This window comes from Ceratotherium simum, chromosome 13 (assembly GCF_057802395.1).
Source record: "Ceratotherium simum simum isolate JZ-2026a chromosome 13, ASM5780239v1, whole genome shotgun sequence".
Lineage (NCBI taxonomy): Eukaryota > Metazoa > Chordata > Mammalia > Perissodactyla > Rhinocerotidae > Ceratotherium > Ceratotherium simum.
Window position 1 is genome coordinate 43,324,890 of NC_141912.1, and position 26,111 is coordinate 43,351,000.

General features: G+C 36.1%; 1 protein-coding gene across 6 annotated transcripts in view; it reads left to right on the plus strand.

Annotated features, from left to right (window-relative positions):
• UBR2 (ubiquitin protein ligase E3 component n-recognin 2) overlaps positions 1 to 26,111 on the plus strand; it is a 114,559-nt gene that overhangs the window by 51,268 nt on the left and 37,180 nt on the right. For 5 of the 6 annotated variants that reach the window (XR_015554133.1, XM_014782707.2, XM_014782701.2 and 2 more), the window contains 13 exons: positions 1,756 to 1,863; positions 2,470 to 2,558; positions 4,506 to 4,604; positions 14,579 to 14,742; positions 14,831 to 14,930; positions 16,249 to 16,377; positions 17,491 to 17,674; positions 20,520 to 20,581; positions 21,259 to 21,369; positions 22,036 to 22,101; positions 23,502 to 23,624; positions 23,761 to 23,824; positions 24,769 to 24,893. Coding sequence is in view for 5 of the 6 variants with exons in the window: in XM_014782707.2 (XP_014638193.1) it covers positions 1,756 to 1,863; positions 2,470 to 2,558; positions 4,506 to 4,604; positions 14,579 to 14,742; positions 14,831 to 14,930; positions 16,249 to 16,377; positions 17,491 to 17,674; positions 20,520 to 20,581; positions 21,259 to 21,369; positions 22,036 to 22,101; positions 23,502 to 23,624; positions 23,761 to 23,824; positions 24,769 to 24,893 (1,424 nt within the window). In the remaining variant the exon portion in view is untranslated. Of the gene's footprint in view, positions 1 to 1,755; positions 1,864 to 2,469; positions 2,559 to 4,336; positions 4,436 to 4,505; positions 4,605 to 14,578; positions 14,743 to 14,830; positions 14,931 to 16,248; positions 16,378 to 17,490; positions 17,675 to 20,519; positions 20,582 to 21,258; positions 21,370 to 22,035; positions 22,102 to 23,501; positions 23,625 to 23,760; positions 23,825 to 24,768; positions 24,894 to 26,111 lie in introns of all 6 variants that reach the window. The other variant, XM_004424146.3, reaches the window with a different exon arrangement.

Genomic DNA, 26,111 nt, shown 5'->3' on the forward strand with positions numbered 1-26,111 from the left:
CATAAAAGTTTGTGCTAAGTGACTTAAAAATGAGCTCAAATGTCCTTGCAAAACTGTTCTGGAAAAATTGTCAAGTGGAATAATTTCTTGCTTTAATTTCACATTTTAAAATACCATCTCAGAATATCTTTATGCACAGAAAAACCTGTGTTTCCCAAATTTTGATCCATGGGATTCTTTTATATGCATACAAAAGATTCTGTGTTCAAATAAATTCAGGAAACATTGGGTTAAACAATTATAAATGACTTTAATATGCTAATGAGGTCTAAATCTCACAAGGTTGATAAAAGAACCTTTTTTTTTTTAACGGAGCATCCTGTGGGACTCTTCCACTGAGCAAGCTGGAAAATGCTACTGTAAATGACACCTAAATGATTAGCAGTTTAAAGGATAAAACACTAATGTTGATATCTTTGTTTTGACTCCTACAACTTTTGGTACTAATATCTTGCAACTCTGAAAAGTTGCAAATTGGAAGTTACTGATTTGTATTTGGTTTTTTGTTTTTCCACAGTCTACAAATTAGATAATCTTTTTAATGTGATGGTGGCAGAAGTAAGAACCCTCGTGTCCGAGGCCAAAAATACAAATTTGGTGTATAACACTAAAGAGTAAAATAGGAATAGATCCAAGCTATCTGTCATACTGTTCTTCAGGCATGACGTTACAATGTTTACTATAAAGAAAAATTCTAAAACATTTGTATTGAAAGGCTATTAGAAAGGGCATTGCCATACTGTGAACTGACAGGTGAAAATATGGAGCTCTGGAAATTTAGGAGAACGTTTGTTTGCCTTTTAAATGTCTTTCCAATTATTTTTCTTATCCTCGTTTTTTTTTAGTTTTGATGTTTTCCATTGGATACCTGAATGCCAAGTATGGTGCTACAGTATTAATGAATAGTATCATGGAAGCAATTTTCTGCTGAAAATTTTCTTTGAGATATTTACCATCAATAATTTAAAGACCTTATCATCTATTATTTAATATTTAATATATATAAGGTTTTCTCTTTAGCCTTGTAAATAATTTCTATTTCATGACTTTTATTATTGAATTTAAAAATTACTCCATTTTTTCCTGACTATTTTGCGTGCTTATAGAAGACTAAAAATGGTGATTTTAATTATAAAGTATGAAACAAAAGGTATTGAAGTTTTGGTTATGTTAATGCTTATATTAATATTTGAAGAACTTTTTAAGTTTAGCATTTAGAAGATGTAGGAATTTGTCTTTTAGGACCTCTCACATAGTGTTAGGTACACAGTGAATTTTTGTTCAGCGAATGAGGAATATTTTACATAACATTAATGAAATGGACTGGTACATATTATAGTCCAGAGGTCATGTGTTCTTTCTTTTAAATAGTAGTATGCCTACCTTCAGTTATCAGGGGATGTCTAACAATTTTACTACAATCTGGTTTAATTAGCATAGGTGCTTAAAGAACAATGTTTATGTCTGTAGTTTTTGGATGCTTTACTCTTTAAATTCTTTACAGCATAAGAGATCATTGCCTTTCTAATAGGCATATGTTTTGGTATTATGGAATGCGAGTTGGTATATAATGCAAGATTTGGAATTTTTCTTTTTGTGAAAATGCTAATAAAATAGTTAATATGTTTACTTTTTCTGAATACATTTGACCTTTTGTAAAAGTCTATAGATCCATTTGAACATTTCTACTAAAATGTCATTTTATTTTAATATTTCAAGTTACTATTTCGTAACTACTTTTCTTCCTGTTTTAAGATGGCCTTCGCCGAATTTTATGTCAAGTTGGTTTACAAGAAGGGCCGGATGGTGAAAACTCTTCTCTAGTGGATAGATTGATGCTGAATGATTCCAAATTGTGGAAAGGTGAATCTCTTACCTACTTTTAAGGTATAGGGGAACCTACGTAGGTAATTGGGATGTTAAAGTTTTTTTTCATTTGGGAAAGTATTTAATAAATATATTTATGGTTTTTAGAATTAGCACATGTAGTCTTTTTTTTTTTTTTTTAAAGATTTTATTTATTTATTTTTCCCCCAAAGCCCCAGTACATAGTTGTCTGTCATAGCTGCACATCCTTCTAGTTGCTGTATGTGGGACGCGGCCTCAGCATGGCTGGAGGAGTGGTGCCTTGGTGCGCGCCCGGGATCCGAACCCGGGCCGCCGGCAGCGGAGCGCACGCACTCAACCGCTAAGCCACGGGGCCGGCCCAGCACATGTAGTCTTATTCTTTGGGGAAAAAAATTTTTTTGCAGTCCATGACCCAAATTAAATAACCTTTATGTTTTGTTAGAAAACTATATTTAGAAAAACTGACATTTCAAGAAGCAGAGTGCCGGTATTTTATACTGAGGAACGTGTAGAGTTTTGCTCTTGAGACTTAAAATGCAACTAATCATATAAAAACTTTGGAAATGTAATTTTTAGCTTATTTGGTATATCCTTAACTTACATCTGTGTTTTTTGTAAAAGGTGCTAGGAGTGTGTATCATCAGTTGTTCATGAGCAGTCTACTTATGGATTTGAAATACAAGAAACTGTTTGCTGTTCGATTTGCAAAGGTAAGTAGTTTCCCAGTTTTGAAGATTAACAAAATAGGTTATGTTCAGAGTAACTATAGCCCATGATTATATCCAGGCTTTGGAAAGCAACTAATAGTAATATGTCAGTGTGTTGATTTTAAATTCTAAGAAACTTCATAAAGGATCTTTTTCTCTCTTATCAATACAATAAAGTTCTAGCAGTGAGGCTTTTCCTGTTCATCACCTGCCATGATAATATGAATATCCATCTGAGCAGTGTGTATGATATGAAATGATAATTGAAGAATTTAAACCTATGCCATTGTGAATTACAGTATTATTCCTATTAAAATTCGTATAAGGAAAAGATAATGGTAGTTGAAATGACCCATGTATAAATGGGTTGTAGGTGATTTCCCAGTAAGCATCTTTGCTACAGACGTCTTTGCCGAAAGCATTTTTGCCTCAAACTTTTTCGCTGCATAGCTAATTGGCCAAAAGGCAATTTTTCTGTAAAACATAGCAAAAAAAAAAAAGAGGGACATTAAAAAGGACATATGAAACATGTAGTACAAACTGGACTACATTTAAATGTTCTGTCATATGCCCACTCCTTATATTTCACCATATCATCTTAGCCAGATTCTGTGCCAGATACCAAAATTTTGTCCACATCATGTTCTCCACTATCAAATATCAGAAAATTTTCAAGAAACTTATACTCATTAGAAATCATATAACAGTTTCTTTTTTTGCAAGGTGTGGGAGGAGCTTTATTCTTCTTTTTGCCTCCAACTTCTAATATTGTGTGATAAATTTGGTAAAGACAGCATTAGAGAACAAGCTCCTGTATCTAAATTAGCTAAAGAATCGATAATTATTGCTCTCGAAGACTGTTGTGAATTAGTAGCCGCCTCTTTTATATCTGCCATAGCTTGATGAACTTGGTTTTGATGGATGGGAGACATGACTGTGCTCACTAAAGGATTTGCAAACTAATGGGTTATCATTTTCTAGTAGAGTATGCAGTCTGACTTTACACTCTCTTATTTCACACTTCTAGTAAGTTTTATCACCATATTTTCCAGTTGAAACCAAACTCAAACCGAATATCTTTTATAGCAGAATTGCCTACGGCCAATTAGTTATGCAGTAAAAATGTTTGCGGCAAAGGTGTCTACGACAGAGGTGCCTACGGCCAAAATACTAGACACGGTATCAGTATATAGGGAGGTGATTTAAGAATCATGAACTCTAGGTTGTTGATATCGTTGAATTATGTTCTTTTCCCTTTTAGCAGCGTGTGATTAAGCTAACTGCTTATTTTTTTTTATTCACTTGAATTAATGAAGTGAATTAATTCCTAATTTTTAGGAATCATGAAAGAATCACTTGGGGAGCTCTTTCACAATACATGTGTTTGTGCTCTGTTCTCAAACCTGCTGAAGCATGTTCACTAAGATTGGAGTCCAAGCGTGTATACTTTGAAAGAGCCATCAGGTGATTCTGATATGCATCTAAAAGTAGTAAAAGTCTGGTTTCATCAGAGACAGTGTAAAGCTGCTGTGGTTTAGCCCCACCAGTGTGCAGTAACATCCCAGCCGTTTAGTAGCTCTCATTCCTATTTGAACTCATTATGCTTGAGAAGACTGTATGGTGAATCAATATTTATACAAAATTTAATTGGTAGAAATCATTCCAGTTATCATTCTCATAGCAGTGTTACCTTATTGACTCCTCCAGCACTGACTTTTCATTATAATCCTTGAACATTTGGTCATTGTGGATTAGAGGTGAATCTCCCCCTTGTTGTTTAGAATTACCAGCAGTTGCAGAGAGATTTTATGGAGGATGATCACGAGCGAGCAGTGTCCGTGACTGCTCTGTCTGTCCAGTTCTTCACCGCACCTACTCTGGTGAGTAGTGCTTGCCTTTTCTTTGTGACTGATAGCTGGCACTCCTTGCCTTTTTTTGCCTTCTTAATAGAACTATGAGCGTTTGCAGAGTGATTATGTGACAGATGACCACGACAGAGAGTTTTCAATCGCAGACCTCTCGGTTCAGATATTCACGGTTCCTTCACTTGTAAGTACTGAAAGACTAAGAAGAACTTTCTTGTTTTCCATTAACAGAAGTAAAGCCTTAAAATAATAGAGAACTAAAACTGTATATTCCTGAATAGAATGAAGTTTCATTAATGGATGATCAGACTTCATATACCTTCAACCGTATTAGAACATATGTAATCTAGAAGGAAAAAGTCATTTAAACTTAATCTGTACTTTCTGGTAGTACTTCCCTGAGGTTTTGAACTGATGAGTTAAAATTAAGCTGATTGGTTTAACAAATTTATCCATTAGAAACAGACAGCATATTGTACATAATCTCACATTTTGAGAAGCTTCCTTCCCCCTAATAAGAAAGGGGTAGCTAAGGCATTTGAATCACGATGATTGGGTGCTCTTATACTAAGTTTCACTGGTTGCTCCGGAAGGCATCACTATGTTTTAGTATTATTTAATAATTAAAATTTGTATTTAATTCGTTTAACAAAAATTTATTGAGCACCTGTTGTTTATTGGGCAGTTCTAGGTTTGGGGAATGCAGTGGTGAACAACAACAGATGTGGTCCCTGCCTCGTGAAACTTACAGTAGTGGGAAAGGCTCACGTAAATGGTTAATTAAAATTGTAATGAAAACTCTGGAAAATTTGGTTGTTTTGAGAGAGAATAATATAGAGAGAGCTGACCTTTTCCCACAGTTCAGAGAGGGATTCTCTAAGGAAGGTACCTTTATGCGGGGTCATGGAAGGAAGTCCATGCATAGGGACTAGAACTTGAGAAAGTCCTGAAGTAGGAAAATTCCTATACAGGGAATAGAAAGAAAGCCAGTATGGTTGAGATCCTTGAACATGGAGTGAAATGAGACCAGAAATGTCGGCAGGGGCCAAATTGTATAGATTTAAGATTACTCTACAGTTATTTTACTAATAAGATGTATTTTCCTGTTTTTTTCTTTTAATGACTTTTTCCCCCAGGTTACTTTTATATTCAAGGACATATTCTAGTACAGTTGAAGCTATCTGAAGTCTGTTTACCCGTTAATGAGATATTGTTATAGGCCAAATTAACAACGTTGATTTTTAGGAGTGTGGAAAGGCATTGAAGAGTTTTAAGTGGCACTTATGTCATCACCTTTGTGATTTTTAAAATATTATGCTGTTTTTAATTTGGAGGACAAATTGGCAGGGGGGCAAAAATGAGTGTGAGTAACCTAATTAGAAGCTAATGCAATGATCCAGACAAGAATTGATAGTAACTTGAACTGGGACTGTAGCCGTGGATATAAGACTTGTGAGAGATATTTAGGTAGTAAAATCTACAGAACTGGCCAGATGTTGGGTTTGAGGGATATTGGGTTTGGTGAGTGATTGGTTGTTGAGTTTGAGAGAAAAGTATAAAGATGATTCTAGAGTTTCTGACTTGGAACCGAGTGGAATTTGTGCTACTTGCACAGGGAGTTTTGGAGAGTGAGTAGGGTTTGTGAAGAGGGAAAGTGATGCTTCCAGTTTGGTCAGGGATGAGTTTGAGAAGCCTCTGAGATGATCCCCTGTGCATTCAAATCTGTGTTTCCCTCCTTCATTGATCTTTTTGTCCATTTCTGTGCCAGCACCCAGTTTTAATAATTTTAGCTTAATATTCCATTTTAATATCTTATAGATCTAAATTTCTTTTTGTTATTCTTTTCCACAAATTTCTTAATTATTCTTAGGCCTTTTTTTTTTTTTTAAGATGAACTAAAAGCAGTTTGTCAATTTCTTAAAAAAAAAAAACCCACATTAGGATTTTGACTGAAAAGATACTTATAGATAATTTGGGAAGAACTTTTTTGCCAATAACTTGGCAATATTGAGTATCCCTATCCAGGCACGTAATTTGTCCTCATTTATTTGTGTTATTTTATGTTCTTAGTAAGAGCTTCATAGTTCTCTTGTTATGGGTCTTACACATTTTTAAATTAAGTTTATATGTTTTATATTTTTGATGCTATAGTAAATTATTCACATTTTTAATCTGACTATGGCTAGTATGTAGGAAAACTGCTGACTTTTATATATCTATCTTGTATCTGTCTGGTCCTCCTATTATTTCTTCTAATATTTTGTGTTGATTCCTTGGAATTTCTATTAATCTGCAAATAAGAATTTTTATTTCTGATATTTCAACTTTTTATTTTTGTTTCTTGTCCAATTCCTTTAGTTAGAAACACTAGACAAATAGTATATGTATTCATTTATTCAAAACATATTTTTTTAGCACCTTTATTAACTGGACATTGTTTTGGGCTCTGGGGATAAATACAACAGTAAACAAAACAGACAGAAGTCCCAGTTCCTGTGGAATTTATAGTCTAATTGGAGAGAGGCAGAAACACAGTTGCCTACTATTTATTATAAATCAAATGTTGATAAGTGCTATGAAGTAGAAAAGGAGATTAAAGAGAGTGACAGTTGTGGAGGGATCATATTTTCTACAAGATTATCAGAGAAGGCCTCTCAGAGGTGGTGTCGGAACAGAGACCTGAGGGCGGTGAGAGAGAGAGAGTGATGTGACTGACTGACAGAGAGCCTCCTGGGCAGAGGGAACAGCAAGGGCAGAAGTTCTGAGATGAACATGCACCTGGCATTTTGGAAGAAAGAACCCAAAACAGGCAAGTGTTGCTAGAGTGAGTGACGAAGGGAATGGTCAATGAGGTCATTGAGTTTGGGGATAGGAGTAAAGGTGGGAGTAGGCAGTGCCATACCTCAAATGCCATTGGGAGGACTTACATCTTTTGACTAAAAAGTAGAAAAAGGGAAAAAATAAAGAGCAGAAATTAACAAAATTAAGTAAATATACAAAAGAGAAAAATCAACACAACCAAAAGTTGGTTCTCTGAAAAGACCAAAAAAAGGGGACAGATTTGTATAAAGACTAATAAGAAAAATAGAAAAATTTAAATTTAAAAAGGACTACAAAAAACTATAGATCTTACAGATCTTAAAGATAGTATAGATATTAAAGATCTTACAGATTTGGAAAATGAGACAATATTAGGACCAACTTAAATCAATATAATTGGAAATTTGGAGGAAATAAACAAATTCCTAAGAAAAAACACAGTTTAATAAAAGAGAAAAAGAAATAGAAAATTTTAATTGGTATAAAAATCTTCTCACAAAGAAATCCCCAGACTCGAATGGCTACACTAGGGAATTCTTCCAGCTACTTAAGAAAGAAATAACACCTGTCTTACATAAATTTTTCCAGACACCAGAGAAAGAATATACTTGCCAATTTAATTGAGTCCTCTATAATCTTCATACCAAAATCCAACAAGGTAATTATAAGAAAATTACCATCTAATCTCTCTCACAAATGAGGTTGCACAAATTGAATCAAGCAATAATAGAAAAAGGATAATACACCACCACCAAGTTTGGCTTTTTTTCTTAATGCAGGAGTAGTATAACATTTGGAAAAAAATAAATAACTGGCATAATGCACCTTGTTAACAGACAAAAAGGAGAAAAAATATCAAATACTTTCCCTGTATTCATGAAAATTAAACATTCATGATTTAAAACAAACAAAAAATACTTCATAGCAAACTAGGAATGAAAGAGAACTTCTTTAATCTGATAGAGCACCTAAAAACAAAATAAAAAGTAAAAACCCAAAGCAAACATTGTACTTAATAGTGAAATATTAAAAGCTTTTCCCCTGAGATCAGGAATGGAAAAGATTTCTGCTTTTATTCACCACAAGGTGACTGTCATTCTTTTTGTAATTTCTTGAAGTAGATATTTAGATCTTTAACTTTCAGCCTTTCTTTTCTGATCAGTGCATTTAAGGCTTAAGTTTCCATCTAAGAATAATTTTAGCCGCATCCCACAAATTTATGTCATTTTTTCATTATTCAGTTTAAAAAACTAAGTTCCTTTGACCCATTTTTTTCTTCTTTGTGATTATACTTCTTAGAAATATATTGCTAAATTTCAAAACATTTGGGCATTTCCTAATCATTTTGTTATGAATTTCTAGCTTAATTTCACTGCGGTCAGAGAACACACTGATTTCAGTCCTTTGGAATTGTTGGGCCTTGCTTTTTGCCCAGAATGTTTTCAGTTTTGGTAAATGTTCAATATGGACTTGAAAATAGTGTATATTCTCTCATTATTGGGTGTGCTTATATGACCTAAGTGCAAACTGAGGTCAAGTTTGCTAATTTTCATTGTGTAAGTCTTTTATAAGCTTACTAATTTTTGTTCTGTCAGCTGTTGAAGCATGTTATAATCTCCCACAATGATTGTTGATTTGTCTTTCTCCTTTTAATTCTCTCAGTTTTGCTTTATATGTCTTAAAGCTATGTGATTGAATGCATACAAATTTAGAATTGTTGTACTACCTAGATTGACTCTTTTATCATTATGAATTAACTCTTTTCATCTCAAATAATACTTCTGACAGAAGTCTAATTTCTCTGATATTGTAGCAACAACTGGTTTTTTTGTTTAGTGTTGGCGTAGTATATCTTTTTCATTGTTATATCTGTAACTTTTCTTTACCCTTGAATTTAAATTGTATCACTTATATAAAAAAACGTATTTGGGTTTTGTTGTTTATCCAATCTGGCACTCCTAATTTAATCAGATTACTGCTCATTTAGTGTAATTACTGATACATTTAGTTTTATATTTACTACCTTACCATTTTTTTGTTTGACCCACCAATTTTGTTTCTTTTTCTCTCTTTTCTTGCCTTCTTTTATTATTTCATTTCCCCCCTTTGTTAACTTGTTAGTTGTACATTCACTTAATACTCTTTTAAGGATCACTCTACAGCAGTTTTACTCAAAGTGTCAGTTATGACAAGAAAAACAGTTTGTACCAAAATGTGAATCAACATACTGCTGCTCTCAGCAAAAATCTTGCTATGAAAAAGAAATGTCAGCTGAACTAAACTGTTGTAAATAGTTGATTTACCTTCTTGTGCAAACTTCGCACAACTGGCAACAAGCAGTTTGCCAGATGCTGGTCTATGGACCATACTTTGAGTAGCACTGCCCTAGAGGCTATAGCGTGCATCCTGGACTTATTGTAGTCAAGCACCATGTTTCAGCCTCTCAGGAGTGGAAATCTAGGCTCCCCTCTTGGCCTTTGCTTGTGTAGGTGGGGATGGAGCCACAGTTTTTTTTTTGTGGTGATTAGGTAGAGTGGAGGGGTTACTGTCTGAAAGTTTTCTGTCCTGCTAGGTTACTCCTTTCCTGTAGCTAGAGAGAGCAGGCTTTTATTGCAATTTTTTTTTTTTTTTTAATCTGTGCCCATTGGCATTTCCAGGTTGCCAGCTTCTTCAGCTCCCATGTTTGTGATATATGAGGTGATAAAAACTCAGAGAACTCTCCACCATGTCGTTCCTTGGGTTGTGAGATCCCTAGCCAGTCTGCCTTTTTCTCTCTACCTTTCAGAGTCTTCTAGGGTTTCTTTTGCATATAATGTCTAGAGTTTTTCATTGTACTTAGTGGGAAAACTAGAGAAAAGTACATCTGCTCCATCTTCCTTGAACCATGAAGCAAAAGTTCATTTTTTTTTTTAATAGAGATTCTAGTCTGGTGAAATTCTCCATCTTTTCCTCAATTTCCTGAACATGTAAATCGTAGTTATTTTAAAGTCATTGCCATTATTTGAATCATCTGTATTCTGTTTCTATTGTTTGATTTTTTTGGTATTTTACCCCTTTTGATTTCCCATCATTTGGAATGCCTAATAACTTGACTGACATTTGTTTTAGGTTTCAGCAGTTTTACTATGATAAGCTAGGTGTAGTTTTCTTTCTATTTATAGATATCAGAGTTTATAGATATCAACTCTCTAGGCTATGCCTTTCTCAATTTCACAAATTTTGCCATTCTCTCTTCAAATGTGGTTTCTGCCCCATTTTCTCTTTCTCATTGCCTTCTGGTAGAACACTGCTTATTAAAAAATCGTAGACGCTGCATGATATCTTTCTCCCAAGAAGATTCCCCTAAAATGTTGTTAGGCAAATAGAGTGAGGCTGATCACTGTAGTCCAGTCAGGAATTGACATGGCTCTGGGTTGTTTTGGCAAGACTCTGTCTCACTTCTGATTCATCCTCACCTCGGGGACGGGACCCTGCAGGGGTTCCCAGTTTAGAGTCTGGAGTATTCACTCGAGTTCCTCCCTCTCTAGGGCCTTGAACTCTAGTCTTGTTTCCTCAGCTGGGTAAGACTGCCACGTCACTGCATTGCTTTTCTAGGCTTTCTGCTCTTCTTAGATTTCTATCCTGCATAGCTTTAGAATTTTGCAAATGTCTTACGGGGAAAACTGGAAGAAAGTTGGACTCAGTTCCCGCCTTTCTGTTCTTACTGGAATTCTGGCCTTTCCAACACCTTGGGACAGCTAAACTCTCAGCAGGTTTTTCTCCCTGTTATTAGCAGCCCTGTCAGACTCTCCTGGGATCTTCAATCCCATCTTGCCCGGCTCCCAGAAGACTCAGATGCTGAAGGAAGAGCAGCTGCAGAATGTTGGCTCACCTCCCTGGGCCCTTCCCCGTTTCCACGTTTATCCCTTCCAATCCTTGTTGCCCCAGCAGTTCTCTAATGATTTCAAACTTTGGTTTTTTAATTGAACTTTTCTAGTTGTTCTTGATGAAAGTGTTGGTCAGCCTCAAGCTATTCCATCATGACTGGAAGCAAAAGAATACATGTCTAGTTTCTTGAAAAAGCACCATTAGTAATTCTTATGTACATCCCTGGTTAAAATCACTTGCCCTAGATATTAGTGAAATGTTTTAGAGCAGTGATAGAATCCCATTTATTACTTTGCAGTCAGCTCAGTCTTTATTTTTAAATAGTTTGGTCAAGAACAGGTACTAATAATTCAAGTGATTAGAGCATCTTACTTGTTCTAATTTATTTTATTAAATGTGCCCTCATTTATAGTCAGCATTATCCCTGTATGCTCTATCATGTTTAACTAAAAGTGTGTGCGCAGGCCATTATTACTCGATGAAGTTTTTCACAGTCTTAGGGGGGATTTTGCCCATTTTGAATATGCTGTTAGATAGATAATGAGCCTTGAAATACAAAATTGAACATCAATTACATAAAATGAATAAAAACTGTAATTAAAATAAGTAGCAGTAATGGGTTTTTTTGTTTTGTTTTGTGAGGAAGATTAGCCCTGAGCTAACATCCATGCCAGTCCTCCTCTTTTTGCTGAGGAAGACCGGCCCTGAGCTAACATGTATTGCCAATCCTCCTCCTTTTTTTCCCCAAAGTCCCAGTAGATAGTTGTATGTCATAGTTGCACATCCTTCTAGTTGCTGTATGTGGGACGCGGCCTCAGCATGGCCCGACAAGCAGTGTGTCAGTGCGCGCCCGGGATCCAAACCCCAGGCGGCCAGTAGTGGAGCACACGCACTTAACGGCTAAGCCACAGGGCCGGCCCCAGCAGTAATGTTTTTTAAAGCAAAGTGAATTTTAGGCATGAAAATCAAGTAATTTTTTAGGGTGAGTGATAAGTACTAGAACTATATAATAATGTTAGATATTTAATGTTGAATAAAAATGTTAGATATTTACCTTGAAAAGTTAGCAACCATCTGGGCATGAGATGATAAAGCCAAGCACTTAAGGTTTTTTATCCTTCTTTTCTGTTTTAACCTTAGAAATTATACTTTCTCTAGTTATCTTTTTAGAGGTAGAAATGCCGGGCTGGCTGGCTGGCTTAGCGGTTGGGTGCTCGCACTCTGCTGCTGGTGGCCCGGGTTCGGATCCCGGGCGCGCACGAGCGCACCGCTTCTCCGGCCATGCTGAGGCCGTGTCCCACGTACAGCAACTAGAAGGATGTGCAGCTATCACATACAACTATCTACTGGGGCTTTGGGGGAAAATAAATAAATAAATAAAATTAAAAAAAAAAAAAGAAATTCTGTAGAAGTAGAAATGCCTGAACAACTCCCCTCTTTTACTTCTTTTAGTGGGACATTTCTAATGGGCCATCCTGTTGAGTTTTTTATTTGGCACCCAGGAAAGACAATTAGAATCCAATCTAAAACTGTGCAGTGGATGAACTATCTCTTTTAACAAATTCATCTTAAACTGAAAATGCTAGTAAGTCTCTTGGCTGGTGAGATTTCCATTCCACCAATATTAAGTTGTCTCTCCACCAAACTTCCTTTTACTACCTGTCATAAGTCTTGTAAACAGGCTCTACAGAGTTTTTTCCTATGTCAGTGAAATTGCATCATACTCACTTAACTTCCTCAAAGTCAACTAATATAGCAAACAAAAACAAAAAGGAAGTCCTTTTACTTAACCTGTCAACACCTACCCTCCTTCAAACATGACCTTAGTCTTCTCTGTCCAGGAATATTAATAGACGTGAATCCTGTTGACTTTTGAGCTTCTTGAGGCCTGAATCCTGGCCATATGATGATGATTTAAGAATTTTTCAAAGGTATATTTCACTATATAGATTTTCTCCTTATCTGATGACCTTAGAACTTAACATCTATATTAGAATACAACTTTACTGTATTCTTAGACTTCTGTCTTCTGCATTTTTTTGTCCTACTTTTTATGCAACTTTCTATATTACTAATTACCTGATATTGACTAATGTGAGACCTGGTTAAGTAGTCACCCAGCTCCAGTAATACCCTGGAACCTAGTTAGGTTAAAAAGTGGGGGAAAATCTGTGATCTTTTATATCAGAGTAATAATGCAGTATTCAAAGTAATATTAGACCTTCTGACTTCACTATGGAGCAGAAAAGGAAATGCACATTGTTGAAATAATGTTCAACTTCATTCATAGTGAGATATGCAAATTAAAACCATCAGAGTGGCAAAGATCAAAATGTTTGAAGTTGCATTGTGTTATTGAGGGCATGAGGGGAAGGGCACACATTGTAGATGGATGTGTAAATCGATAAGCTTCTTTGAGGGGACAGTTTGGTGACATAAGTCAAAATTTAAAATGTACATACACTTTAACCCAGTAATTCCATTTCTAAGAAATTATTCTATAAATATCCTTGCAATTGTACACAGTTGATATTTGTTGCAGCATCTTTTGAAATAAATAGCACAAGACTGGAAAAAAACCCAAATGTCTCACCAGGAAGGGCCTGGCTAAATAAAGTATGATAGAAAAGACTACCTGGTGATATTTAAAAAGAATGAGGGAATTTATATGAACCGATATGGGATAATCTCTAAAATATATCAAGTGGAAAATCAAAGTGCAGAACAGAGTTTGTAATATGCTATCCTTTGAGGGGAAAGATAGATATAATTATACATATCCATACTTATATCTACTTATTAACACTTAATCCATGTATTATAAATGTATGTGTGTGTGTATATATATACATATACGAATATATTATACACACATACACAATCTCTGGAAGAATATGCAAGAAAACTGCTGAGATTGCCTTTGCAAGGGGGACCTCAGGAGCTGAGACTTAATTTTTACCTATTGTTTTTTGCATTATTTAAATGTATTTGCTTATTCAAAAATACATAGATATGTATATCTATACAAAGAAGCAAAACAAAAAATAAATCTCAACTAAAGAGATTAAGAGGAAATATGGTTTCATACTGACTTCTACAGAATCTGTGATACAAACCTCTGGATCCTAGAATAATTATACCATACCATTATAGGTATCTAAATGTGTCAGTTAAGGAAGGAAAATTTGCAGCCCGGTTCAGACCCTCCACCCTGAACTGTCTTTAAATAATGAGCCTTGGATCTGTCTTCTAACATTCTGGCATCTTTTTCCTTGATATAATTGTTACTTCATACAGGTGGCAATTGGAGTATGTAATTATTATTTAGAAATACACAGTAATGCATTTATGATATGATATGATTGTGTTGAAAAAGGTTTAAACTGAAAGAGGTAACCAGTGTTGGTGACTTTTTTTAGCTTCCTAGTAAATAGTTTTGATTACCATGTTTTCTGATACACTCTGTTCTAGGCTCGGATGCTCATCACAGAGGAAAACCTGATGACCATTATCATTAAGACTTTTATGGATCATTTGAGAGATCGAGATGCCCAGGGCAGATTTCAGTTTGAACGATATACTGCTTTACAAGCCTTCAAGTTTAGGAGAGTTCAGAGCCTTATTTTAGATCTCAAGTAAGCTTTTATTTAATAATCAAACCGGTTGCAACTTATAAAATGTCAGTGTTTACCCTTATATTCTTTCCTATTTTTACCTTTTCAGGTATGTGTTAATTAGCAAACCAACGGAATGGTCAGATGACCTGAGGCAGAAGTTCCTAGAAGGATTTGATGCCTTTTTGGAATTACTCAAATGTATGCAGGTGTGTGTATAAAAGGGAAACACTCACTTTCCTTTTTCTTTTTGTTGCATCTTTTTGTTGTTGTTGTTCCTGATTATTGAACTGAACACCTTTCTGTGTATGCATTTTTTTTTCATTTTGGGCACATTTCCAAAAGAATAATTTGGATGGTTACAATTTGGACCAAGAAGCTCCTCTTTAATTGGAAACCCTTAGAAAAGTGTAGAACAAGTGAGATCCCAGCAAAAGTTCTGGCATCTACTGTTCTTTTGTATTGGGTTATTTTTTTGGTTACTATTAGTGTTCTTTCTTTAGAGATTGCAAGTTTATTTTTTTTAATATGCTTACATGGGAGTATTATCAAGTTACTTATTTAAGAAGCTATAATGTTTATTGTTTTTCAGTGTTTCCATATTTCTTTTTTTCTCCTTGATGTGATATTTATATAATACAGTATAAAACTTTTCCTCCTCTATTTAATTCTCTTTTGGAAACACCCCTATAAACAAAATAGAATCTAGAAGCAGAAACCAACTGGTATATTTAACCACTTTTAACTATAAGAAGATAGATGATGTCTTAAAAAATCTGAGCAGTACCGTTATGATTCTTTTAGTAGCCACCTGGCTTTCTTAAGAAAGGCGTAAGCAAAGTTGACCTGTCGTTTTTAGAAAATATTCAAGTTCCTGTGTTGGTTCATGGGTGTTTTATTATAATACTTCTGTGTTTTTTCTTGTATCTGTAGAAACAATATCTATTTTGGTCATTTTGGATACTCGAGGTATCCTATAGTTTCTATCATTTAATCAGTTCTGACACACCAGGGTAGTTAGGCTAGGTTTTAAAAAGTGATATTTTTTTGTATTAAAAGCTGTTTATCTTTTTCTTGTTTTGCTTTCTTTCAGTCTCTATGAAAACTTTTAGTTGCAGATAGGAATAAATATAAAAGCTTTATTCTAGTATATTATAAAATATACTTGTAAATTCAGTAACATTTTTAAGGCCTGTCAAATTTCTTCTATAGATGATAGAGCTAAAAAGAAATTTAAAGGATTGTTGCAGTGAAGTATACGTTTTAGTGTCTAAAACTTGTAGAAGATTGCCTCTGAAATAATTTGTTCTATACTTTACTGGGATTTTTTAATTTATATTTTAGAGAATGTTATATAAACATGCAATTTAAGAAGTTGGACTTCTCATACTACTTGAAGCTTCCTATTAAAACTTTTACTTTATATGTTTTTGTAATCAATATATATTTCTTCTATATTATTTAAGTTTCCATGTAAGAGAACAAATATAATTTTAATTCATTTAAAATCTTTTCTCTTCCTGTAAGGGAATGGATCCAATTACACGTCAAGTAGGACAGCATATTGAAATGGAACCAGAGTGGGAAGCAGCCTTCACGCTACAAATGAAATTAACACATGTCATTTCAATGATGCAAGACTGGTGTGCTTTAGACGTGAGTTTCTTCTCGGGGTAGGGGATAGGAGATTTTAAATGGAGGAGCAGGGAATAAACAGATTCCTAAGTAAATTTTGAGGAGATTTAGAGAGGATAGTGGTGGTACTTAGTTCATAAGACAACATATTTTCCTCTTTTACCTATAAATTCAATAAAAGTTAAAATTCTGAAGCCTTAGAAAAACCTTGGAAAATAGAGGAGAAATAATCCATACTCTCTCTTGTCTTATGTTATCACCTTCATTTTTTCCATAATCTCATCTAGATTTTGATCATATAAAAAGAATAGTTTATAAATTTATCCAAAAATAAAGTTTTACTATTGGCACATTTGTCTTGTGTCTTAAAATTATTTTGGCCTTCCTTTGGCTATAAAGTCTAGATGAGAGCCTGTGTAAGTTAGGAGGTCAGAGAAGGCTTCCATGAGATCTGAACTTATGGGTCAGAGCTAACTGATCAAAGAGTAAAGGATATCCCTGACTCAGGGACAGCTGCATCATGCTCTGTGATGAGAAGGACTGTGGTTGTCCTAGGAGCTGTGAGAAGGCTCTGGTTGAGCACAGAGGTTGAAAGGAGAGAAGTGGACAGAGGCCTGATTTTGCAGGACCTTGGAGGCCATAGAAAGAAGTTTGGCTTTTATTCTAATTGAAATGGGACACCATTAGAGACTACCAAGCAGAAAAGTGACATGATCCAATTTACATGTTTTTAAAACTTATTCTGCGTGGAGAATGAATGGATGGGGGCAAGAGTAGAAGCAGGGAATTTAATAGAGAGATGGTCGGCTTTCCTTTGAGTCACTGGAAATAATCAGTGGCCAGGTTTGAGAGAAATTTAGGAAATGAAATTGCCAGCTTGGTAATAGATCAAACACTGGGGAATGAGGGAAAGGAGGGTAATGGAATAACTTCTAGATTTCCGCAGCTGTATAGAGATGTTATTCACTGAGAATGGGGCACTGGAAGAGGGACCAAGTTGGGGAGGGAAGATTGAGTTTGTTTTTGCCCATGGTGATATTTGAGGTACTTATTCATCGTTAAATTTGAGATGCTTATTCAATGTTGTGGAAACCCAACCTTTTGAGTAACTTAACAGAAAACCCTCTTTTTTAGGAAAAAGTGTTAATTGAAGCTTACAAGAAATGCCTTGCTGTATTGATGCAGTGTCATGGTGGTTTTACTGATGGTGAACAGCCAATCACATTAAGCATTTGCGGACATTCAGTGGAAACTATCAGATACTGTGTTTCCCAAGAAAAAGTTAGCATTCACCTCCCAGTTTCTCGCTTACTCGCAGGTAAAGCATTTCTCCCCAAACAAGAAGCCTGAAATTATCTTTTAAATTGTTGCTTGTGGTTAATATTTGTTGAATACTTACTGTGCATTGTTCTAAGAGTTTTACATGCATTAACTTATTTAATCATCACATCAGCCTATGAAGTAGATGTTATTAAGTTCGCTTCACAGATGGGAAGACTGAGACACAGAGATGGCTTGCTTATTAGTGTCACACAGCAAGACAGAGTCAGAGTAGGAGTTTTGAGGTAGTTCGGCATCAGAAGCCATGTTTATAATGACTGTACCATAGTGCCTCTTCAGACTTCTTAACTGCAGATACCACTTTTTGTTGTTTAACTCAACCCAGCTTTAAAGTCTGTGTTGTTAACAACTCAAATCAGTCTGTCACTTAAGTGATTGCTAATAAATTGAAACCACTTTAGATTTTCTTTCCCTCTAAGCTGTTTCTTACTCATTTATTGATAACGTTTTTAAGCAGCAGGTCAAGAGTGAGTCCCAGATTGGGGTGATAGGTTTTTTTTCTTTGTTTTTTTTGGTGACGAAGAGTCACCCTGAGCTAACACCTGTTGCCAATCTTCCTCCTGTTTTTTTTTTTTTGCTTGAGGAAGATTAGTCCTGAGCTTACATCTGTGCCCATCTTCCTCTATTTTATATGTGGGTCACCTCCGCAGCATGGCTGACGAGTAGTGTAGGTCCACGCCCAGGATCCGAACCTGCGAACCCGGGCCTCTGAAGTGGAGCACACCAAACTTAACTACTACGCCATGGTGCCAGCCTCGGGGTGATAGTTTTTTGAACCATAAGTACTTGACTTACAAGCCATTTATACTTGGTAGAATATTTGAAGCTTCCACCTTGCAGCAGCCAAAAACTTTGAATATGCAGTTGGCCATCTCTGCAGACTCATTTCAGTACAGCTTCCCAAATGTTTGGTAGAATTCACCAGTGAGACCATATGGACCTGATACTTTCCTTTTTGAAAGGTTATTAATTATTGATTCAATTTCTTTAGTAGACATAAGCCAGTTCTGGTTATCTGTTTCTCCTTGGGTGAGTTTTGGTAGTTTGTGTTTTTCAAGAAATTGGTCTGGGGCCGGCCCCGTGGCTTAGCGGTTAAGTGCGCGGGCTCCACTGCTGGCGGCCCAGGTTCGGATCCCGGGCGCGCCCCGATGTACCACTTGTCGGGCCATACTGAGGCAGCATCCCACATACAGCAACTAGAAGGATGTGCAACTATCACATACAACTATCTACTGGGGCTTTGGGGAGAAAAAAGGAAAAAAAAAGGAGGAGGATTGGCAATAGATGTTAGCTCAGGGCCAGTCTTCCTCAGCAAAAAAAAAACAAAAAGAGGATCAGCATGGATGTTAGCTCAGGGCTGATCTTCCTCACACACAAAAAAAAATTAAAAAAAAAAAGAAATTGGTCCATTTCATCTAAGTTATCAAATTTGTAGACAGAGTTGTTCATAGTATTCCTTTATTATCCTTTTAATGTCCATGGAATCAGTAGTAATGATCCCTCTTTCATTTCTGTAGGCATTTTTTCATTGTTCTGAGCTTTATCACATTATCCTGCTGATAGACTCTAGCATCCCAACAATCTTTTGAATTTTTCTTGAAATCGTGGTGGTTTAAGATAACCTAAACATCTGAATATCAATGGTACAACAAATAGAACAATAAATAAGTACCTAGAATAAAATTGTGATTGTAGGAAGTCTCTTAGTCCTGTAACTTGTTCAGGCCCAGTTTTGGTTTTGTAAGTGCTTTCAACATACTGAACTGTTGATCCTCAGCGTAGGGAAGTGCGGCATGGCGCTGTGAAAGAGTATTCAACTAGAATGCAGGGAAGTGGGTCCTGTTTCTAAGTCAGCTGCCGATCTTTTCTGCCTTTAAAATCTGGCTTTACGGGTAGAAGCTGATGCTGAAAATAGGGAAAATAGTCAATACTCTGAAAATGTACTAATTTCTGCGTAGGTCTTTACCTCCCTCAAATCGTCTCAGTGACCATTTTTGAGCATTCTATCTCACTGTATTTGACAAACCTTGGCCTGAATGCTTATAGTCTAATTGGAGAGCTAAGTAAATATACACAAAGCAGTTCAAGAACAACCTGGAGTGTGTGCTAATGGAGCTTGAGTGGCAGATGTTGAGTACAAGTTATTAGAATGGGATTCGTATTGCAGATCTTCTAGGATGAGAAAAGCCTCAAAGGCTTGACCACGTGGCCAACAGCTATTGATAAGACTGTAAAAAGCATTCTCTGTTTAGACAACAACATAAACAGGATGATTAGTTAGCAGAATTAACTAAGGTTGAGCTATAAAAGAGCCCTTTGCAGTTAGTAACCAAAGACACTTTGATCCTAAACTGGAAGTTCTGAGGTCAGGGTTGGTGCATACTGCAAATCGCAGGGCCAGTTTCTCTGTTCAGTTGCCAGAAGGGTCTCTCACTACTATGCTTTAAATGGGAACAAACTTCATGGCCCAGTGAAATATGACTCTTAAAGTTGGCATAACATATGTAAATTGCTTTGATAGTTATATAGCTGCTTTTGCTATGTTTCTATATCTACCATGTACTTCTATAGAATGTCATCAGTGTGTGTTGGTATGTGTAATTAAGACTCTAGTTCTAAGTGTGCCTTTGATACAGAGGTTCATGAGAATAACGATACAAAAGCTTCATTTATGGATGCAATTCATTTTATCTTAATTTGTAACATGATAGGTTCCCAAAGAGAAAGAGAAGTTAGCTATAAAGTTGAGTGAATCTTTAGGAGTTTTTTTCCTAAATGATTTTCACTTAAAGAAATACCTTTTTATTCGTTCTTCCATACAGGTTTGCATGTATTATTAAGCAAAAGTGAAGTGGCATATAAATTTCCAGAGCTCCTACCTCTAGTAAGTACTACTGACATTTAAAAGTAAATGCCTATTTATTATGTTCCCTGTGTTTGAAATCACTTTGAAACAAACTTTATTAGTCAAGGTTCTCCAGAGAAACAGAACCGAGAGAGAGTGTGTGTGTATATGTGTGTGTGTATCTGTGCATGTGTATGTGTGCATATGCATGTATGAGTGGAGAAAGAAAGAGACAGGCAGTGATTGATTTATCATAAGGAATTGGCTCATGCAGTGATGGGGCCTGGCAAGTCTGAAATATGCCTGCAGGGCAGCCTGGCAGGCTGGAGACTCAAGGAAGAGTTGGCATTGCAATCTAAAGTCCAAAGGCAATCTGGAAGCAGAATTTCTTCATTCTCAAGGGGCCTCAGTCTTTTCTCTTAAGCCCTTCAACTAATTGGATGGGGCCCACACACATTATAGAGAGTAATCTGCTTTACTCAAAGTCTACTGATTTAAATATTAATCACATCTACGAAATACATTCACAGCAATGTCTAGACTGGTGTTAATCAAAAACTGGGGTACCATAGCCTACCCAAGTTGACAGATAAAATTAACCCTCACACAAACATACCTTAAAATAATGTTAACTTGTGTTTTATGTGAAGCTTCTATCTCTGTCAACCAATCTTCTTTATGAAGTTGAGATTTTTGTGTTTTTTTTATATATACAGAGTGAACTTAGCCCACCTATGTTGATAGAACACCCTCTTAGGTGTCTTGTTTTATGTGCCCAAGTACATGCAGGAATGTGGAGAAGAAATGGGTTTTCTTTAGTAAACCAGGTAAGTTTTTTAATTCTATGGAGAGTTTTCAGTCCATTCCTTGGCTTCTATGCAGGTTGTAATTTTCGATGTACTTCATCATTGAAAGTTGAGTATCCATATGAAAATTGTTTTAGAAAATAAATATAATGTTAAATCAAAAAGTTTCTCAGAACTTTTATGCATATTTTATAAGAAACAATATCAAAAGTAGAAATGAACTTAATTTTTTTGATTTTCGCTTGAAATCATTTTTAGAACAAAATTGGATATTAAAAAAACATAATAGTAAAAATCCAGATTTCATCTACTTAAGTTGGGTTAAAAGGTAGAAGTCTGTTAGTATAACTCTGAAATTGAGGTTTTAGTTTTTAAACCTCACCACAGCTTCGTATAGGATTCTTCCCCCATTTTTGGTAGCTGTAAAACTTATTGAAGCAACTTCTTCAGGAGACCCAGAAAGTTGGCTGCAAAATGTGAACCATGGAGTAACCACTATAATCTGAAAATTTCTTATTAATTAATCTCTACTAAGAGGAAACCACATTGTGTGTGTGTGTGTGTGCGCGTGCATGCGTGTGTGGATTACACACACTTGCACAAAACCCCTGTGTTCTTTTGGGGAGTGGGGAGAGGAAGGAGCTGCAAAATAAAAACCTATTTACCCAATATAATTATCTTTTTTAGATTTATTACTACCATAATGTGAAGTGCAGACGTGAAATGTTTGACAAGGATATAGTAATGCTTCAGGTAATTAATTAAAAGCATTAAACTTAAAGGTTGAGGGGAGTGTTTCTCTTCTTGTTATTTCCACAGAACCCAGTCACTTATGATCAGTCCCAAATCTTTAACTCCAGTCTAGCCCTCTCTACTAAGCTCCACACTCATGGCTAACAGCCTATAGAATATTTCCACCTAGTTTTCCTGGTCACATCTCAGATTTAGCATATTCAAAATAACTCCTATTTCCTCCATACCTTCTTCCTGTCTTGGGTTCCCTACCTGGTGAATTGTTCAACAATCTATACAGTTCTTAGAGTCAGAAACCTGAAAGTCATTCTTTCTTCATTGTCCTCTGGTTAAAAACCCAAACCCCTTAAACTGATTTTCAAGACCTGTGATACTTAACTATGGTAAAATTCCCTGATTTGCCATGTTCTCTCTTAAGTCTTAAACTATGCACATTTATTTCTTTTGCTGCCTAGATTACCCACCCCACCTCCTTCCTTTTCCATTTACCTAGTAACTTATTTTCCTACATGTCTTTGTGTTTACTTTAGTGTCACTTTCTCCAGGAAGCCTTCCCTGCCACACTAAAACGTGGCTAAGTATCCCTTTGGGGAGGGCCCGTAGCATGGGGCTTCTCCCACCATAGCATTCATGACTCTGGATTGTGGTTGTCTATTTGTTTTTCATCCCCTCCACTAAACCATGGCAACTGTTATTTGTTCCCTTTTTCGTCCATTATGCATAGCACAATGCTTGTCACATAGTCATTTTTCCATATTATTGCTGAATGGATTTAGAAATTACAGAAAAAGTTATGAAATGTAAATTTCAAAAAAAAAAAAAAATTATTGATTTGAAATAAATTGAAATCTAAGTTGATTTAGAATTTATACAAATGGAATTAAAGGGGAATTAAAATTAATGTTCAAAACTTGTCACTTCAGTTAGTATAGTGTTTATCACCAAAAATTAGTTTGAGAGTTCTTGTTGAAAGTTTAATATGCTGTATATAAAAACTACTAGAAGCTTACTTGCTATACCACATTTCTCTGAGTCCATACACCAGACAGTGATAGGAGAACCCTGAAATAAAACTAAGGAACTGAATTCACAGGGATATGATTAATGCAAAGCATTAAAAAGAAAGAGAACATAGAATCCATTCTATTCTGATGTGTGGGTTTAGGGGGGTTTTTTTGTTTTGGTTTATGCTTTGTTTTGTTTTACCAGCTTAGAGTCCTGTCCACACTTGTAGCTACCACGAGTAGGGATTGGGGCTAAATGGGTTTCCATCTTTTATTGGGATTGGTGAACAAGTAGCTGCTTTCTCTTGTGCAAACCAAAATCTCTCTCACTACGTGTTTAGTAGCCCTTCTGACCTTCTTCTTTTCCTTTATCTCAAACATTAAAAAAAAAAAAAGACAGGTGTCTCCATGATGGATCCAAATCATTTCCTGATGATAATGCTCAGCCGCTTTGAACTTTATCAGATTTTCAGTACTCCAGACTATGGGAAAAGATTTAGTTCTGAGATTACCCATAAGGTAAGAGCATGTTTTATGAGACTACAACACATTATTAAAGAAGCATCTTTCATTATTTTTGGTTATGTTAATCATCTGAGATGATACAGTATTCATATTCTTATCTCTGAACTTTATGTCCCCCCACTTGTTACAGGATGTAGTTCAGCAAAACAACACTCTAATAGAAGAAATGCTATACCTCATTATAATGCTTGTAGGTAAGTTTGGATTGTTTGAGACATTTGTAAATTATATTGACTTTTGTGGTAGCAAATAGTTCAGAATTTCTGAACTATGTTTCTTTTGTTTGAGAGGTTACTCAGTTTCAGGAGAAGGAGATTCCAGTATCCATCTTTTTCTCCCCTCTGGTTACTGTAATGTTGAGAGTAACTGCACTCTGGTGCTCTGGAAAGAAGAGAGAGTACAACTGCTGAAGCAGAATAAACTGGAAGACTCTTTGTTTTGGGGGGAAAAGAAGGGGAACGGGAGAATTTAGCAAGCAAGAATAGGATATTTAGGAGCTCTCTACTGTTACTTTCTGTCTTAGCTATGTTTCCCTCCATGGTTTTGTGGTGCAAAAGTGTCTTGACGTCAGATATAATAATTCCAAGTTGATGGAGACCTATGGCTCATGGATGCAGATTTCTTTTCCTATTGCTTATACTTTCAGTCCTGCCGCTTCCATCTTTCCTATTCTTTTATCCTTTACCTTCTCCCACCTCCCCTGCTGTTTCAGACTCTCTGTAGTCCATAAAGCAGAGAATCCTAGCTACTGTCAGGAGGGATATCTTATTTGCCACTAGATAGAAGGACAAAAGAAGGCTCTGCTTCCCTGCCACCATGTGGCAGATGGTCTGAAAGCAGTTTCCTAGGCTACTGGTCCAACTACTGCCGTACCAGTTCTTGACTACATCTCATGCCTTCCCACCTTCTGATCCCAGAGCTTCGCTCTGCGCTGCCTAAAGCCTGCACTCACTTGTCATGTCTGAGACTCAACAGCATGGTTGGGAGCTGCTTTCACTCTAGCTTGTTGCCAGACCTGTCGTTGCTCTCCCATTCCACAGAAAGAAAAATAATTGTGCTGCATGAATTATAAGTATATATCACGTAAGTGTTGTGATTATGTTAAATACGTGTATATATACTTTGTCGTTGTTGACAGGAGAGAGATTTAGTCCTGGAGTTGGACAGGTAAATGCTACAGATGAAATTAAGCGAGAGATTGTCCATCAGTTGAGCATCAAACCTATGGCTCACAGTGAATTGGTAAAGTCTTTACCTGAAGATGTAAGTACCTATATTTTGAAAAAGGAAATTATAGAAATCCTTCCCTACCTATCAGTCTAGTGTGCACATATAGTTTTACTTCTATATATCTTTTCCACAGTTGTAAAAACTACAGTTCTAGGACATGTATAATTCTGGTCACTCTTATTAGAAATAATTAGAGGGCCAACCCTGTGGCTTAGCGGTTAAGTGCGTGCACTCTGCTACTGGCGGCCCGGGTTCAGATCCCGGGCGCACACCAACACACCGCTTGTCCGGCCATGCTGAGGCCGTGTCCCACATACAGCAACTAGAAGGATGTGCAACTATGACATACAACTATCTACTGGGACTTTGGGGGGAAAAAAAAAGGAGGAGGATTGGCAATAGATGTTAGCTCAGAGCCGGTCTTCCTTAGCAAAAAGAGGAGGATTAGCATGGATGTTAGCTCAGGGCTGATCTTCCTCAAAAAAAAAAAAAGAAAGAATTAGAAAAAGAGAATACTGGGGACTGGGAGTGAAAGGCAGCATAGGAATAGAATCTTTTACAGTGAAGCCTTGAAAGAGATAAGGACTCTGAATAAAAGTAAACGTGGTCCTTAGAACTGAATTTATATATCCATTCGTGAGGGGTTGTTATAGGGTCTTTAGTACAAAGTTGCCTTGGGCTGAGATAATGCTTTATAACCTAGTATCTTGAGGAAGTGAGGGTGAGAAATACCTACTCTGCTGTGTTGAGTAAACCAAAGTTTTCCAGAGCTTTTCCCTTCTGAAGCACCCAAAGACTCTACTTAGTGAGCCATCCCTTTCATTTTAGTGAATGTAAAATAGTATTCACATGGACATTCATAGGTTAATTGTAACTGTTTTTCCTCCCAGGACCTTAAGTTCCTCAGCCGCCTGTTTTTCAGCCATGGGGCTTTTCAGAAACCCAACACATGTATTTGGAAAGGACTTTATTTTCATTGAAGCTTTTCAAAATGTTTTCCCAAATTTGAAACATAGATCAAAACTTTCAACCTTAATGTTGATTCTTCTTGGACTTAAACCTATATTTGTTGCATAGTAATACTTCTTTTAAACTTTGTATCATGAAAAATTTCAAACATATCTGTAGAAATGGAAAACATAGTATAGTGAACACATCACCAGATCAGCAGACTACCAATCTTGTTTTATCTATACTCCAACCACTAATCCCTTCACCCCCACTGGATTATTTTGTAGAGAATACCAGGTT